Consider the following 17024-nt stretch of genomic DNA (forward strand, 5'->3'; position numbering starts at 1 on the left):
TAAATTGTGGAGAGTCATCCCTTTGTTTAAACAAACTACTACTTTCCAGCATACAAATCTCTTAGTACCGCTTTAGCACAGGGGTGAGGAAACTGTGGTCTTCCACTTGTGGTCAGACTCCAATTCTCATCAGCCCCAGTCATCACAACCAATGGTCAAGGATGGTGGAGCTGTCATTCAGAGGTAGGGTTGAGCCACTATGCTAGCTTCCTGTGGCAAGTGTGCCATTGCTGCTTTCCAGGAGGGGGAGGGAAAGGATGAGGTGTCTGGAAGGTTGGCTCAGGGTAAATGCACCAGCAGCACTGCCATATAAGCTCTGCCAGTGTGTTTGCACCACAACAACCTCCCCACCACTTAGTCTCCCCCCCTTTCTCCTTCCTGGTAAGCAAATGCCACCTGTCAGGAAGGCAGCACAACAGCTCTGCCCCATCCAGTGAGCCACTTCTTCCATGCACCATCACGAGCAAGCTGAGATGGAAGGAAGGAAAAGTCTTCATGTTTGCTCAGCCTCGGGCTTTGGCGAATCTCCAAAGGCAGATAATCCGTTCATATGGAGCAGCCTCTCAAACACCGAAATGCATGTTTGCAACAAGTGGACTTCACATGTAGATTTAAACTCATAAGTTGATAAGAGGATTGGTAAAGGAAAAGGAGTACAGGAGAGGATGCAAGTGGGGGGAGAGAGATACATCTTAGAATCATAGAATAATACAATCATAGAATCATAGAGTTGGAAGAGACCACAAGGGCCATCCAGTCCAACCCCCTGCCAAGCAGGAAACACCATCAAAGCATTCTTGACATATGCCTGTCAAGCCTCTGCTTAAAGACCTCCAAAGAAGGAGACTCCACCACACTCCTTGGCAGCAAATTCCACTGCCAAACAGCTCTTACTGTCAGGAAGTTCTTCCTAATGTTTAGGTGGAATCTTCTTTCTTGAAGTTTGAATCCATTGCTCTGTGTCCGCTTCTCTGGAGCAGCAGAAAACAATCTTTCTCCCTCCTCCATATGACATCCTTTCATATATTTGAACATGGCTATCATATCACCCCTTAACCTTCTTTTCTCCAGGCTAAACATACCCAGCTCCCTAAGCCGTTCCTCATAAGGCATCGTTTCCAGGCCTTTGACCATTTTGGTTGCCCTCTTCTGGACACATTCCAGCTTGTCAGTATCCTTCTTGACCTGTGGTGCCCAGAACTGGACACAGTTATGTACATCTACAGATAGATATGTACAAGATATGTACATCTTGTACATATCTATCTGTATTCAGTTAGTTAGCCATGTTGGTCTGGCACAGTCAAAATATATATAATTTTTTTTTTAAAAAAAAAATGGTCCAGTAGCACCTTAGAGACAAACTAAGTATGTTCTTTTTTATTTTTATTTTTTTTATATCTATCTTTGGCATCTTTATAACTTTTTGCAAGAAGTTTTAAATGTAGGCAGCTGTCCACAGTTGACCTTCCTCATTTCCCTTGCTCAGATCAATACTATACACTGCTGAAGGAATTCATTTTAAATGCAATATGAAGTATTTTTTTTTAACCTTCTAATTTCAATTTGTTTACAGGGAGCTCCTGGCCCAAGAGGTTCAATAGGCCCTCCTGGAACTCCAGGTATCTCAGTAAGTAATTTGCTGCCTTTCCCACCCTGGTTTGCTCACTTGTTCGTATTTTTAAATGTCTTGTGCAGTGATGGAATATGCAGAGTCCTGAACATGGCTTGTTGATTTGATTCTTAACTACAGTAGGCTGTGAGAGGTCTTTGGTCCAAACCATGGGCAAGCCCTGGATAAGATGGCTGTATTGTTAATGTGAGATGTTTGTTGACCCTGAAGCATGGTTCTTGCTTCAGATGCAAAGATCTGGAGTTCCAGACAAGCCCATGCAACAGATACAAAAGACTCCAGTAGCATGGAAATTGTGCTTAAATTTCAAAGGAAGATATGCTCCTTTGACTTTAATCCCACTTGGAATGCTGTAGCTGCCAAGTCTCCCGTATTCCCCGGGAAACCCCCATTTTTCCAGCTGTTCCCAGCTGGAAAAATGATTTTTTTTTGTTTTTTTCCGGTTTACTTACCGGCCGGGGGAGGCTCCTTCTGCGCATGTCTGGAGTCTCTGGACATGCGCAGAAGCGATTTCTGGCGCGGTGGCCATTTTGGAACTGGGCAGAGCAGCATCGAAAGTTGCTTCTGAGCATGCTCCGCCCAGTTCCAAAATGGCGGCAGCGCTACTTCCGGTCTGCCGATCCCTTATTTTTCCAACAGGAACTTGGCAGGTATGGGAATGCATGCTTCAGAACACTAACCTGAGATTCAGTGCAGGGAAAGTCTCTGCATCTGCACAGAGGCAGTTTCCCTTGCCTTCAGGGACAGAGGACAACAGACAAAGCTAAATATATGATCTAGAAGAACCAAGCTGTGTTGTGGCACCAGTTCCTGAGATATCTTGCAGATCACTAACATAGTAAAAGGAGGTGGAAGGGAAGCACATGTTGAGCACACATGGAATGTGGAAACTGGTAATTTGGTGATGCATTTTCTCTCTCTTCAGTTTGATCACTTTGTTTAAATATTTTGTTGTTGTTGTTGTTTGTAGGGACCCCCAGGACCAGAAGGCAAACCAGGACCTGCTGGCTTACAAGGTCTAAGGGTGGGCAATGCTTCTACTGTACTTATGCATGCCCCAACTTGTTAGCAGGGGGGGGAGGGATGCCTAATTTGTTTGATAGTGTTTACTAGACTACTGTCAATAATTCCCACTGCCCTCCGTATTCACCCAAAAGGAGGGGGGGGAGGGAGCGGCAGATCAGTTATACACATGTTGTTATGTAGACTGTTGTAACCAAAAGTCCAAGCTTGACGGAGAGCACAGTCCCATTTTGAGCATTAAAGCCTTTGTTTCTATCTGTGCAGAGAAGGTGGCCAGGGTGAACAAGGGTTCCTTATAAGGAACAGTTGAGGGAGCTGAGCCTATATGAAGGGCACCCAGTGTTATTAAATTAATGATTCCTGTTACTTAGCTTTTTCTCCACCTCAACACACACACACACACACACACACACACACACTAGTTTGCCGTTGATTCAATTTAAAGCAGGCCATCGTTAAAAACCCAATTTATAAATGTCTTCATTAGGGAAATGTAAGATTTTTGAAATGTTTCAGTGGACTCGGATGCAATTGGCTGGAGCCATCCTAATGCAACGGAAATGAGTGGGGGAAGGATCTTGCAAAAGAGAAAGCTTTGCTGATCTAAGATGTGGGCTTGAAAAGGAAATGTCTGCATCCATAAAGGGAATGAGTTTTCCCTTGATTCTCTTCTTTTATTGGCAGCTCTTAGGGAGCAGATCTTACTGCATTCAAGAAATGAGCACACAGCTCTGTGATTTAGATGTCATTCCCATTAATGGCTGCTCCTCTCACAAGATTTGCAGTCTTGAGTCATTAAAAGGCAGCATTCCATCAATGGGCCTCTGAAACAGAATACACTTGTCTTTACAGCCCCCTATGACTGATTTCGCCATTAAGTGTAATGTCTTCTGATCTGTACTTCTGTGTATTATCCAACACATTGTCAGAAGAGGAGTTTCCATTGGAAGATGAGACACGGGGAGCCAGCTTCTGTTTTAAATGTCATCAACTGTGAACAATGCTCAGCAGCAATGCTCAGCATTGTTGTAACCAGGTACATAAATGGTACCTAGTTGCTTGAGCACATTTATGGCATTGCAACATCACACGCTGGGCTTGCTGCTGGGGACTCATCACAGCCCATCACTGATGCCTATCCTGCGCCCTTAGGAAACCAAATGTTTTCCAAACCTCATTACTATTGGGAAGCTGGGTTTCAGAGCACCATTTACAATCCCCAGAATGCCCCTGATGTAATGCTGCCCCTGGGCATTGTGGGGAATTTAAATGGTGCTCAACCCAAATGGTCCTTTCACTAAGTCCAATCACTTATTTCAATGGTGGACCATTGCTGCCCACTACTGTTGGGTAATCCCATTAGGAAGGCAAAGTAACCACCACAGAGCTCTTTCCTGATGGCCCCCTCAAACCTAGAGCTAGCCTTCCTTGAGTGAGAAGCTGGAAGAGGGGAAAGCTACAATCTGGAGTGCAGCAGGGAGAAAAACATTGCTATATTTACCACCCAGATAAGGAAGACATACTGTATGTAGTGGGGAGCCACCTACAATTATGGAAGTTCCCCACGTACTAGAAAACCTGGGCTTCTACATTCATTCATAAACTTTATTGCGCTAGCCGAAGGCCATGGCATCGTTCACAGGGGAAACAAAAGGAAAAACAACAATAACCATAAAAACATTAAAAAAAAACATTTAGCACTACCAGTGCAATAAACCACGGTCAAGTCTCCTAGAGATTATTTGTTGCATAAACTAGAAAACAGGGAAATCTCAGGTAAAATATGCCAGCTTAAATGTCTGAATCCCCTTTGCAGTTGACCGCTATTTTATCTAGCTTTTTTCTCCTGATCTTCTTAGCTGTCAACGCATATAATGCTACTTTGTAAGTTACAAAGTCATCCGTATCGATCAGCAGCCATTTCACCCTTTCCACCCTGTTAGAGTGTATTCCATTCATAAGCAGGGGTTTTATAAATCAGTCTCTTGGATCTATGTATAGCGGGCATTGCAATAAATAATGGTACAGATCATTTACACAGGGTTGCCCACATATACAAAGTCTCTCCTCGTACTGTACTTTGCCGTACCAATCCATCCAACACCATCAAGGGCATTGATTGGAATCGTAATTCTGTAAAAGTGATTTTTTAGTACGGCAAGTGGGAGCTTTGTCATATATCTAGCTTGGGTGTGCTCCATTTTAATAAGTGGGAGCCATGGTGAACTGTTGGTAGAGCCGAGCTTCTACATGGCAGAGACTGTCATGGTTGGAGGCAGCAATACCCTTTGATGGGAATCAAAGGAGGGTAGAGGGTTCTTGTGCTCAGGACCTGCTTATGGGTTCCCCACGGGCATCTGGGTGGCCACTTTGAGAACAGGATGCTGGACTGATCCAACAGGCTCTTCTCGCATTCTTATGAATAGAATCATTATCCCCACTTCACACAATTGTCCTCTGACTCATGGAGAGCAAGAATGTCAACAAGGGTAGCAGAGCCGGCAGGCTAATTCCCATCTCCCCAGCGTGATTATTCCAATGCACATCAGAACACCTAATTGGGGCTCTGGAGAATATAGCGCTTCCATTGATTTTTTTTTACATGGAAATTTTCATTTCTTGTAGCAATTATCAGGGCCTGATTTAATGTTGGTTCTTTCCAAAGATTCATTCCTAGTGTAACGGAAGTTTGTCGGCACTCTCATCTGTCAAATATTAGTGGGAATCATCTACAGTACCTGTTGCACCAACCCTGAGCTTTGCACCGGGAATAAAACTTGGCAGAGCAGTCCATCTTGTCCTGGCTGTCAATCTTCAGTATTTTCTTCTAGAAGCATTCACTCTCAGAGACCTGGACATTCAAGGATGGCAGTTTTCCTATTAAAATAGGAGGAATTGGCTTGTTTACAGAATGGCCCTTTGTTAGGGATCATCAGGTTCAGAATAACCCAGCTCTCCTTGCTCCTTACTCAACAACAATAGCAACATAGGAAGCTTATCCATTTACTGTAGCTCAGTATTGTCAACATCGACCAGCAGCTCTCCAGTTCTTGAGACGGGCCTCTTCCAGTCCTAACTGGAGATGCCGTGGATCAAACCTGGGAACTTTTGCAGGAAAAGCGTGTGCTGTGAATCTGAGACACAGCCTTCCCCATTATAGTTTGCTAACCTTCAGTACTGTGTGCTCAATGGACTAGGGCAGGCACCCCCAAACTTCAGCCCTCCAGATGTTTTGGACTACAATCCCCATCTTCCCCGACCACTGGTCCTGTTAGCTAGGGATCATGGGAGTTGTAGGCCAAAACATCTGGAGGGCTGCAGTTTGGGGATGATGCCTGGACTAGGGAGACTAGGCCAGACACCCAAATGTTCCCCCGGCACCCTCCCAAAGCCCGGGAAGCTTCTGCCTGGCTTAAGGAGGGAGGCACAATGCTCACACACAACATCAGGACATCAGAAATCACACACGTGATTTCGGCCCCCCTCACCAATCACCCTCGCAAGCTGGTGCCTCTGGCCCTAACTGTTCCCCTACGAAAAATTTCACCGCACGTCACTGCTAACCTTCTGCATCTAAAGTAACTGGATTAACTGGATCTAGACACACACCTGACACATGTAGACATGGCCTTAGGGCCTAGACATGTGTCCCAAACCAGCCCTGTACAATCTTACCCAGGGTCACACAAAAGCCACTTTTCTCTGTTTTTACTGTTAGGGCACAGTAAGCGCATAGCAAGATGGCGATCCTGATAATGGATGACTTTAGGGGACTTACTCTAGATTCTTAGAACTGTTGAAACTGTATCCAATTCAGTCTAAGTTTCCGCCATCTGGTTAAGAGTTTTCCCATGTGCAATTCACCTTTGGGAGAATACAACGGTTTGGGCTTCTCCTATATTCATAGCATCACATAATTTATACATACCAAGCTGGCCCAAAATTTTTAATTAGTGTTCCTAACTCTCTGGGATCTAAATGTAAATTCACTTTTCTCCTGGCACGATTCTATCCTGCTTTAATAATGGGAATCGTACCAGGTTACCAAAGAAGGAAATAATTTAATGAACCCCAAAGTAATAAATCCTCATTTAGAAACGAGATAATACCATCCCTCTAGATTTTAAATCTGTACCTGAATGATAAAGTGATTTATTTATTTCATCCCCTTTGCTGCTTCACTCTTCCAAAGCAAAAGGATAGCAGGTAAAATGGCTTGCGAAGAGAGCAGTGAAAAATTCCTTTCTGGGAGGAATATATAATTATTTCCCAAGTTGACGCTGCTCATTTGGAAAGGTAAACTGTGCAAAATTGCCTCAGACACAAATCCAGCAAAAGAACACAGATGGGGACGCTCCATGGGCTTGCCAGAAAGTTATTTTCTGATCATCTAATTCCCCCAAACTGGCAATTAGATTTTGCGATGGCCGAAACATAAATCTTGAGGAATGAGCCGCTGTGAATGCACTCCCTCGGTGAGCTTTCATTAGCTGCCTTGTTCCATTAGCCGCAAGAGAACACAGAAGAGCGTCTCTTGGACCCAGGGCTGGATTAACTGCTAAAGGCAGAAAATTCTGAAGCTTTCACCGCTGGTTTAGTGTATCCAAGGCTCCATGCATGTCATTTTGCTGTCGCAGCAGGACTTCTGTTTCCTCTCCTTCACTCACATGCTTCCCAAATGTGCTCTGGAGAGTCCCCTATCTTGAGGATGCAGGGAATGGGGTGGGGGGCTGGATAAGGCAGGGACGGGAGAAGATGCTCCCTTGTGCACACAGAAATTAGTTGTACCAGCGGCACTGCAGCATCCTTCTCTTTCCATCCCCATGAATCCACACCCCCTTCCTCCTTCCCATGATGTTTACTGACTTCTGGCAGGGAACTTGAAATATTTCCTAACCTGCTAAGGGTAGAAAATTCATTAAACAATTCAACAGTCTAATGAGAGAGAGAAACAAAAACCCTGGAACCAATAAAACAGAGTTGTTGTTGTTTAGTCGTTTAGTCGTGTCCGACTCTTCGTGACCCCATGGACCAGAGCACGCCAGGCACTCCTGTCTTCCACTGCCTCCCGCAGTTTGGTCAGACTCATGTCCGTAGCTTCGAGAACACTGTCCAACCATCTCGTCCTCTGTCGTCCCCTTCTCCTTGTCCCCTCAAGAGTACATAGGATTGGAAAACTCCCACCAAAACACATAATGGAATCTTATGAATGGCTCAGACCTTTTAAAAAAGATATAATGTGTCTTCCCACTTAGTCGGATCTAACTTTTTGTAGCAGACCAAATGGCACTCAAAGCAAGGATAAACTTCAGTGGTCCCCTCCCCGTCTTCAAATTGTTGTTGTTTAGTCATTTAGTCATGTCCAACTCTTCGTGACCCCATGGACCAGAGCACGCCAGGCACTCCTGTCTTCCACTGCCTCCCGCAGTTTGGTCAGACTCATGTTGGTAGCTTCGAGAACACTGACCAACCATCTCGTCCTCTGCCGTCCCCTTCTCCTTGTGCCCTCCATCTTTCCCAACATCAGGGTCTTTTCCAGGGAGTCTTCTCTAAGCAGCAGCAAAATCAGCAACTAATCAACTTTTGGAAGAACTGTTTTAATCCCCCCATATGAAAGTAAACATAGGTCATTATGGGATGCCTTTGAAAACTTCATGGCAACAGTCGTAAAGGGCCTGTTGATGTTTTCATGTCACGACTGAGGTAATTTTGTATAGATTCACATTTTGATGTGAGCGTACCTGATTCAAACTTCCTGAACTGCAGAAACTGCTATCCTTCATCATTCACACGTGTCCAAATTTTGCAATGTAGTTCGGCATCTGGTTGGCCACTGTGAGAGCAGGATGCTGTTCTAGATGGGACGTCAGCTCAATTTCGGCAGGCTCCTTTTGTGTTCTGTAAATGTCTGGTTGATGGTCTGAGTTTAACAAAGAGTAAAACTATAATTGCCAGGAAAGGTAAATTGTATTCGTTTCCAAAACAACATATATTTCTGACTGTCAGGTTGCCTCCTGTTTATTTAAAGGATACATTCACAGCCTCTGAGTAGAACGGCATAATTGCCAGCTTTGTCTGTCTTGCTCTCAGGCAGGATGTCATTTTGTACTGTGTTACATCTACAGGTATAATTTTTCCTGGGGAATCTCTTCAGTTGCATTCTAGAAAGAGATCATTTATATAATCTGGCAGATCTATGTATCTTTATTGTTATTTGTTAAGATCTCTCCAGGATTTGTGATAGAGAGCTATTGTTGTTGCCTGCTTTTCAAGGGTAATCAGAAGTTCTGTTCAGGGCATTCTCTTTCTCTTCCCGAAAAAATGCACAGAAGGTTAAGCAATGAAAAACATAAAAAGCAGTGTGCTGAATCAGGCCAATTGGCCCATCTAGTTCAGCATAGAATCACAGAGTTGGAAGGAACCCTGAGGATCATCTAGTCCAACCCCCTGCAATGCAGGAATGTGCATCTGCCCCAAAGAAGGAATTGAACTTGCAACCTTGGCATTATCAGCACCATGCTCTAACCAACTGAGCTAGCATCATCCTGTTCTCACACTGGCCAACCGCATTGCTTCAGGAAGCCCGCAAGCAGGACATGAGCTCAACAGCCACCTTGCCTGCTGTGATTCCCAGCAACTGGAAGTCCCAGAATACCGGCTCTGACCATGGAAGTAGAACATAGCTATAGTACCTGCTGATAGCCTTGTCCTCCGTGAAAAGAGAAAGCTTCAGCAAGAAGAAGTTGTAGACTGGTGACAATCAAAGTCAAAGGATCCTCTAGACTTCTGCTTTTGCTTAAATTCCCTACCCTTTCCCCCTTGCAGCCCACCCCATAGAAATTCAAAATATGCTCCGGTGCAGATTTTGAGAGTCCATGAGAAAAGGAAGGGGAATTCCAATAGTGTTAGCAGGACTCTCCATTTAAAATGCTTGCGGTTTAAAACCCAAGTATTTTGTGTGTGGACTTTTGATGCATTCTTTCAAAAGTCCCGCAGAACCTGGACAGAAATGGCCTCTGACTGAGCACCAAGGAGGCTGAAACAAGATGGAAATAGCTGCTTGTCCTGTCTCTGTGTTGTAGATGATGTGTGTGTTCACTGCCCGATTTTGTAGCCGTTTTAACGTTGCCATTTTTGAAGTTGTTCTTGGTGTAATTTTTGTGTGAATCACCTCGGGGACCATCGTGGGGGAAAATGGGCTCTGTCAGAGTGGCATACTATCTATGGTATCTGTCTGTCTGTCTGTCTGTCTGTCTGTCTGTCTGTCTGTCTGTCTGTCTGTCTGTCTGTCTCATGAACCTCATGAACACAAGATGTCTTAGTACCATAGAAGGAGCGTCTCCACCTCCATTGCTCTGCCCGGACACTGAGGTCCAGTGCCGAGGGCCTTCTGGCGGTTCCCTTGCTGTGAGAAGCCAAGTTACAGGGAACCAGGCAGAGGGCCTTCTCGGTAGTGGCACCCGCCCTGCGAAACACCCTCCCACCAGATGTCAAAAAGAAAAATAACTACCAGACTTTTAGAGGACATCTGACCGCAGCCCTGTTTAGGGAAGCTTTTAATCTTTAAGAAATTAGTGTATTTTAATATTTCTGTTGGAAGCCACCCAGAGTGGTTGGGAAAACCCAGCCAGATGGGCGGGGTATAAATAAATTATTATTATTATTATTATTATTATTATTATTATTATTATTATTATTATTATTGAACAAGAAGCAGGAACAAGTTAACAGAGTAATCAAACCAAGAACTGAGCTTGTGTGTAATCTCCTGATGTGGTTGGTAACTTTTTAAATATTCTTTTTCCTTTTCAGGGTAAGAAGGGTGATGTTGGTGTTCCAGGAGTTGATGGATTGCCTGGACCTCCGGTAACTAAATGGCATAAATTATACACTTATTTTCAAAAGACCTGGTTTTTCATTTAGTGTTCAAAGAGAGCCGGCAAACCCATGCTCTCAGGAGTTACATTTATCATATACGTAGATCTTATAGCTAGCCTTGCTATGCTAGTTATTGGGGCAGAAAATGCTGATAAAGCATTCAATTTAGCATTCACCCATTCTAGCTTGCAATTTGCTGTTAATTCAGAGTGCACCGAACTCAAAGCCAAGGTATGGTAACTGGAAAGCTCCTTTGTTTTTCCTCCTTCCAGGGCAGCATTGAAGTTTAAAAGGTATACTGACCTTTTCCCACCCCATGTTTACCCTAGTTTATGCACATCTCCTGAAATATACTCGGAGTCGAGAGTGAATTTCATGCTCTTTATTCAGCTCATAGTCATCAAGGAGAGGAAGAGAAGAAGAATGCCCTTCCCCCAAAACCATCTGCTTATATACATTATTTACACAATGGGCCTTGCGTGATTGGCTACTTCAGGGCTACACCTGTGGGCCAATCAGTTTGTGGATTGACTTCTGCCAGCAGCCTGATTGGCTGCTCCTGCAGGCCAATCAGTTTGTGGATTGACTTCTGCCAGCAGCCTGATTGGCTGCTCCTGCAGGCCAATCAGGTTGCGGATTCACTTCCACCTGGAGTTGGATTGGGTGGCTCCTGCGGACCAATCAGGCTGCTGATTCTGGATCCTATTGTTCTATGATTCAGCTCAGTACATAACATCTCCCTTTCCCCAAAACATTCAGAGAAATTTCAATGGAAGCAAAACCATGTAACGTGAAAATGAAATAAATTTGTGGTTGGAAAGACATGCATCACCAAAGCATTGATAAGAGATTGAACCTGGTGCTGCCTCTCAAATGCAATTTCCTCTTCAAGCTGCTCCTACATGCCATAAAGACAAGTGCCCACTTAGTGGTGATGTTAGTGTGTTGCCGTAGCAACAACCAAGTATCCTTTGGCACCTTAAAGATGAAGGCTGGACTCTCATGTGTACTTACCTAGAAGCAAAGTCCATGAGATGTGATTCCTGCAGGTGGTTGGACTAGATGACATTTTGGGTCCCTGTCCATCTCTGCAGTTCTATGATTCTACAATGTTTTGAACTCAGTGGTCTTACTTCTGAGTAGCCACCCAGAAGATTCTACTTTAGCATGTAGATGGTGCCATAAGGTTTCATAAGCCAGAGAATGTGATGAAGTGAACTTTCTGGACCATATGATTTTATGCCGCCATAAAAGCATAATATTTAAGGTTCCACAAGACTCTTTACTGTTTTTCCTAAAAGGAGAGTTCATCAAATTAAGAACAAAATACAAAAGGAGTGGGAAAAGGAACGTTAGCCTGCAATTCGTGATGTAGAAAAATACTTGAACATTGTTTGTGCATGTTGTGTGTGTTTAAATATATATATATGATGATTTGATACAGGTCACAGTGCTGGAAAGCAACAAAAATGAAAATAAAAGCTTTTCAGCATGAGCCGAAGAACTCACAAACTTCTACCCTTCCATTAAGTTACAAATTTAAACAAATGGCTCCTTGCCTTCTTGCCGAAAACTTGTTCTGCTCTCCAGAGGGAACTGCTATGTAGAAATACAGTCATGTTCCACATACTGATAGCCTCTGGGCACTTCTGGGCACTCTTGTTTTGTTTTTTGTTTAGTAGAGAAAGCTATTTATTTTCTGAAATAATGTTGGCCCACGGCTCATGAGGCCACCTCGCTTAATAATCTGGGACTTGGCTCAGTTGTGGTATTATGAAGCAAACACTTAAGATGATTAAAAAGGCAAAGAAGTCAGCTGCACTGGGCTGTCGCTGTGTAATGGCCGAGTATTTAGCATTTTGCTGTAATTTTCCAGCTATTATCTTAGTGTCCAAGGCCAGTTTTGAGCAGACAATAGCTATTGTGCTTGCCGTGGTTCCCCATTAGCATGAGCATCCAAAGACATCACGAACTTAGCACTGTTGCTTCGGTTCAAATTCCCGTGTGTGTGTGTGTGTGTGTGTGTGTGTGTGTGTGTGTGTGTGTAAAGGAAGATTTGCATTTTAGGCCAACATGCTTTATGGGGATTAAAGGGACCTTTAAAAAAAGAAGTTTGCTGCAGATTTACCTTCTGGTCCTATGCATGTTTACTTAGAAGTAAGCTTCTGAAGTCTTCAGTTCTTTTTCTTCCTCTTCTCCTCCTCTTCCTCGTCCTCTTCCTATTATTAGTATTAATCCACCAATCTGAGGCCCCACAGCAAGTTGCAACAATTAAAATACAATATTTAAAAGAGTTTTAAACAACTTCCAATCCCAGAAATGAGGTGTATTCTAAAAATACACATCTCAAGTGCCAAAAGCGAGAGTCAAGAGTAGGCATCTCCAAACTTCGGCCCTCCAGATGTTTTGGACTACAATTCCCATCATCCTTGACCACTGGTCCTGTTAGCTAGGGATCATGGGAGTTGTAGGCCAAAACATTTGGAGGGCCGCAGTTTGGGAATGTCTGGTCAAGAGGTTAATGGAAAAGCCCCATCTGAGTGAGTAAGACTTTCTTCTTATGGTTGCACTGTAAGATTCTTTTGCGACCTAATGGGAATTCCTGTCCTGTTTCCTTTTCCTTTTCCCTTCCTATTCCTAGTCAAAGGTTTTGTATAAATGGATGGCTCTTCCATAAGTGTAGCACAAATGCCTTTTGACATTTACAGCGTGCCAACATTCTGCAGGTGCAATTTAACATATTTGCTTGAGCCTCCATGGAATTGTGTGCCACCTGTCCTATATTTTATTATAATTTTCCATCAAGTCGTTCTCTTTGTCCTTTGCCTACCCCTTTCCTATGTATAATCCCACATTCTACCCAGAGTTTCTTCACTGAATTTAGCAGACTATTTAATACAATATGTGTTCATTTTATCAACCCTACCTATTTTGGAAACCATTCCTTTCTTTGCATGTGTTGACAATTCTTAAAATCCAGCTTCTTACCTTAACCTGTTTCCAGTTAGCATGCTTCCTATGCAGACCCACAGCTGAAACTATATTTCTTAACCAACTCCTGTCATGAACAAATGCAATTACTTTAGAACCAGGGTTATATCCAGCAGAGTTCTACTCAGAAGAGATGTACTGAAATGAATTGACCGCAGTTCATCGTTTCCTTTAATGTCAAGGGCTCTACATCAAGTACAACTAACACTGCATGCCACCCATTATGAAATACTTGCACTATTCCAAATTGCTCCCATTGCTTTCATATATTAATTCGCATTGGCTTTCCTGGCAAAACCCAACACCTAGGGAGGAATTCAATACCACCCTAATTTGGAGTTGTTCAGTGGTGTACTAGTTGCACTGGTGAGGTGGCTTGCACAAGGCAAGGCAAAAGAAAGCTAGCAAGGTTCTTGTGACTGGTTGCACACAACATATTTTTGCAGTCCTATTACCTCCTGCTGCCCAAGCTGTTCACAAGAAACTTCCACTAGCACATCTGTTGCACGGGATCTCATAATTCCATCCTTACACTAGCACAACAGCTGGGAGCCAGGGGACATTGGATCTGGGACCTTAAATAATAATAATAATAATAATAATAATAATAATAATAATAATAATAATAATAATTATACCCCACCCATTTGGCTGGGTTTCCACAGCCACTCTGGGCGGCTTCCAACAGAAACATTAAAATACATTAATTTCTTAAACATTAAGAGCCTCCCTAAACAGGGCTGCCTTCAGATGTCTTCTAAAAATCTGGTAGCTGTTTTCCTTTTTGACATCTGATGGGAGGGCGTTCCACAGGGCAGGCGCCACCACCGAGAAGGCCCTCTGTCTGGTTCCCTGCAACTTGGCTTCTCGCAATGAGGGAACCGCAAGAAGGCCCTCGGAGCTGGACCTCAGTGTCTGGGCAGAACGATGGGGGTGGAGATGCTCCTTCAGGTATACTGGACCAAGGTCGTTTAGGGCTTTAAAGGTCAGCACCAACACTTTGAACTGTGCTCAGAAACGTACTGGGAGCCAATGTTAATGGAGGCACAGGTTAATTCTGTGTCCAGGGCGGCTGTCTACCAGCTCCATCTGGTACGCAGGCTGAGACCCTACCTGCTCACAGACTGTCTCGCCAGAGTGGTGCATGCTCTGGTTATCTCCCGCTTGGACTACTGCAATGCACTCCACGTGGGGCTACCTTTAAAGGTGACCCGAAAACTGCAATTAATCCAGAATGCGGCAGCCAGACTAGTGACTGGGAGTGGCCACCGTGACCACATAACACCGGTCCTGAGAGATCTACACTGGCTCCCAATACGTTTCCGAGCACAATTCAAAGTGTTGGTACTGACCTTTAAAGTCCTAAACGGCCTCAGTCCTGTATACCTGAAGGAGCGTCTCCACCCCCACCATTCAGCCCGGACACTGAGATCCAGCACCGAGGGCCCTCTGGTGGTTCCCTCGTTGCAAGAAGTGAGGTTACAGGGAACCAGACAGAGGGCCTTCTCGGTAGTGGCACCCGCCCTGTGGAACGCCCTCCCAGCAGATGTCAAGGCAATAAGCAACTATTTTACTTTTAGAAGACAACTGAAGGTGGCCCTGTTTAGGGAAGTTTTTAATATTTGATGCTGTACTGTTTTTAATATTCAGTTGGAAGCCGCCCAGAGTGGCTGGGGAGACTCAGCCAGATGGGCGGGGTACAAATAAAATTAAGATGATGATGATGATGATGACGACTAAGGGAATCATAGTTGATTAATTTAATGAGTGGTGATCAAAAGGATTTGTAGCTCAATGGTACAGCATACATATTCCTTGCAGAAGGTCTTAGGCTCAATCCTTGCCATCTCCAGGTAGGGATTCGAGAGGATCCTGTCTGAAACCTTGGAAAGTCACTGCCAGTCCTCGGAGGAAATAATGAACTAGACTGGACCAATGGTCTGGCTCAGGTTAAGGACCTTTCCCCCTATGTTCTAACAAATTGATTAAACCAGCACTAATTAAATTTGCATAAGACTACTAGCCCCTCCTGCATGAAAGTGAAAGTTCCTGTGTCTCATATTAGTGGGATGCCATCAGCAGTTTTTTTTAAAAAAAAATTGCCTGATTAACTGGAAATGCTAAAGTTTTTAGCTGATTAAAAAAAGATTTACATTTATCACTGCAGCAATGTATTAATCATGCATTGCAGCCCTAATTGAAGCTCTTTTGGCTTTCCTTGAAATTTATTGAATGTTTCTCCTTACACAGGAGCCTCCCTGTTTCGTTTGGTTTTTCTTTTCTTTTTTCAGTGGGAAGTGTAGTTCTAAGATGTACCAAGTCTTCACTGCCTTCAGATCCCAAGCAGGGCATTCGGCACTAGGGGGAAACAGGTGGCACCAACAGTACAATTAATTTACAAATAGAATCAGTGCTTCCTACAGCTGCCATGAAAGTGTGTAAACCCTGACTTCCAGAAACTTTATTAGATAACTAAGTTCTCATTGCTTCCATGCGAGGATCCTCAGAATTCAACTTCAGATTTTAAATTCATCACATTTCATGACAGTACTAATGCTGGCATCCTATTCCTAGCAAGTGCTTCAGTCTTAAGAAAGTGTATTCTTTCTTTGGCGATTACTCATAGCCAAGTAAGATTGTCTTCCATCAACATGGTTTTAACAATGGGTCCATAAGTGACTGTGGAGGCCAATTCTGGATCCACATGTCGTTCCACAGTGGGGGCATTGGTTTCCAGGCGGGAGTTGATAACGGTGTGGATTTGCCAAGCATGCCTTCCTCTTAGCACATTTCTCCCTTGCGTCCTGAGTTCGAGTGTCCTCCAAGCCCATGACACCTTTGGTAAAGGCTGTTTTCCAACTGGAGCGCTCGCAGGCCAGTGTTTCCCAGTTGTTAGTATTTATACTACTTTTTTTTTTTTTAGATTTGCCTTGAGACACTCTTTAAACCTCTTTTGTTGACCACCAGCATTACACTTTCCATTTTTAAGTTGGGAATAGAGTAGTTGCTTTGGAAGACGATCATCAGGCATCCCCACAACACGACCAGTCCAACGAAGTTGATGTTGAAGAATCATTGCTTCAACATTGGTGATCTTTGCTTCTTCCAGTACACTGACATTAGTTCGCCTGGCTTCCCAAGTGATGTGTAAAAGTGTATTACACTGTGTCAGACAATTGGTCCAATCAAGTTCATTATTACCTACATCAGGGTTTCCCAAACTTGGGTTTCCAGCTGTATTCGGACTACAGTTCTCACCATCCCTGACCAGTGGTCCTGCTTGCTAGGGATGATGGGAGTTGTAGTCCACAAACAGCTGGTGACCCAAGTTTGGGGAACCCTGGTCTACATTGACTGGCTGTGACTTTCCATTGTTTCAGGCAGAAATTTCTCTCATCTAACTCAGTATTGTATACAATGACTGGCAGTTACTCTCTGGAATGTCAGTCAGAAGACATTCCGAGCCCTACTTGGAGAAGCCAGGAATTGAACCTGCAAT

At 43.9% G+C, this 17024-nt stretch overlaps 1 protein-coding gene across 2 annotated transcripts in view; it reads left to right on the forward strand.

The window, feature by feature from the left end:
- The window catches only part of COL22A1 (collagen type XXII alpha 1 chain), a 185501-nt gene that overhangs the window by 104190 nt on the left and 64287 nt on the right, over positions 1-17024 (forward strand). For both annotated transcript variants that reach the window (XM_060277589.1, XM_060277590.1), the window contains exons 22-24: positions 1577-1630; positions 2604-2657; positions 10469-10522. In XM_060277589.1, coding sequence (XP_060133572.1) covers positions 1577-1630; positions 2604-2657; positions 10469-10522 — 162 coding nt within the window. The remainder of the gene's footprint in view (positions 1-1576; positions 1631-2603; positions 2658-10468; positions 10523-17024) is intronic.

The sequence above is a fragment of the Zootoca vivipara genome, chromosome 8, assembly GCF_963506605.1.
Source record: "Zootoca vivipara chromosome 8, rZooViv1.1, whole genome shotgun sequence".
NCBI lineage: Eukaryota > Metazoa > Chordata > Lepidosauria > Squamata > Lacertidae > Zootoca > Zootoca vivipara.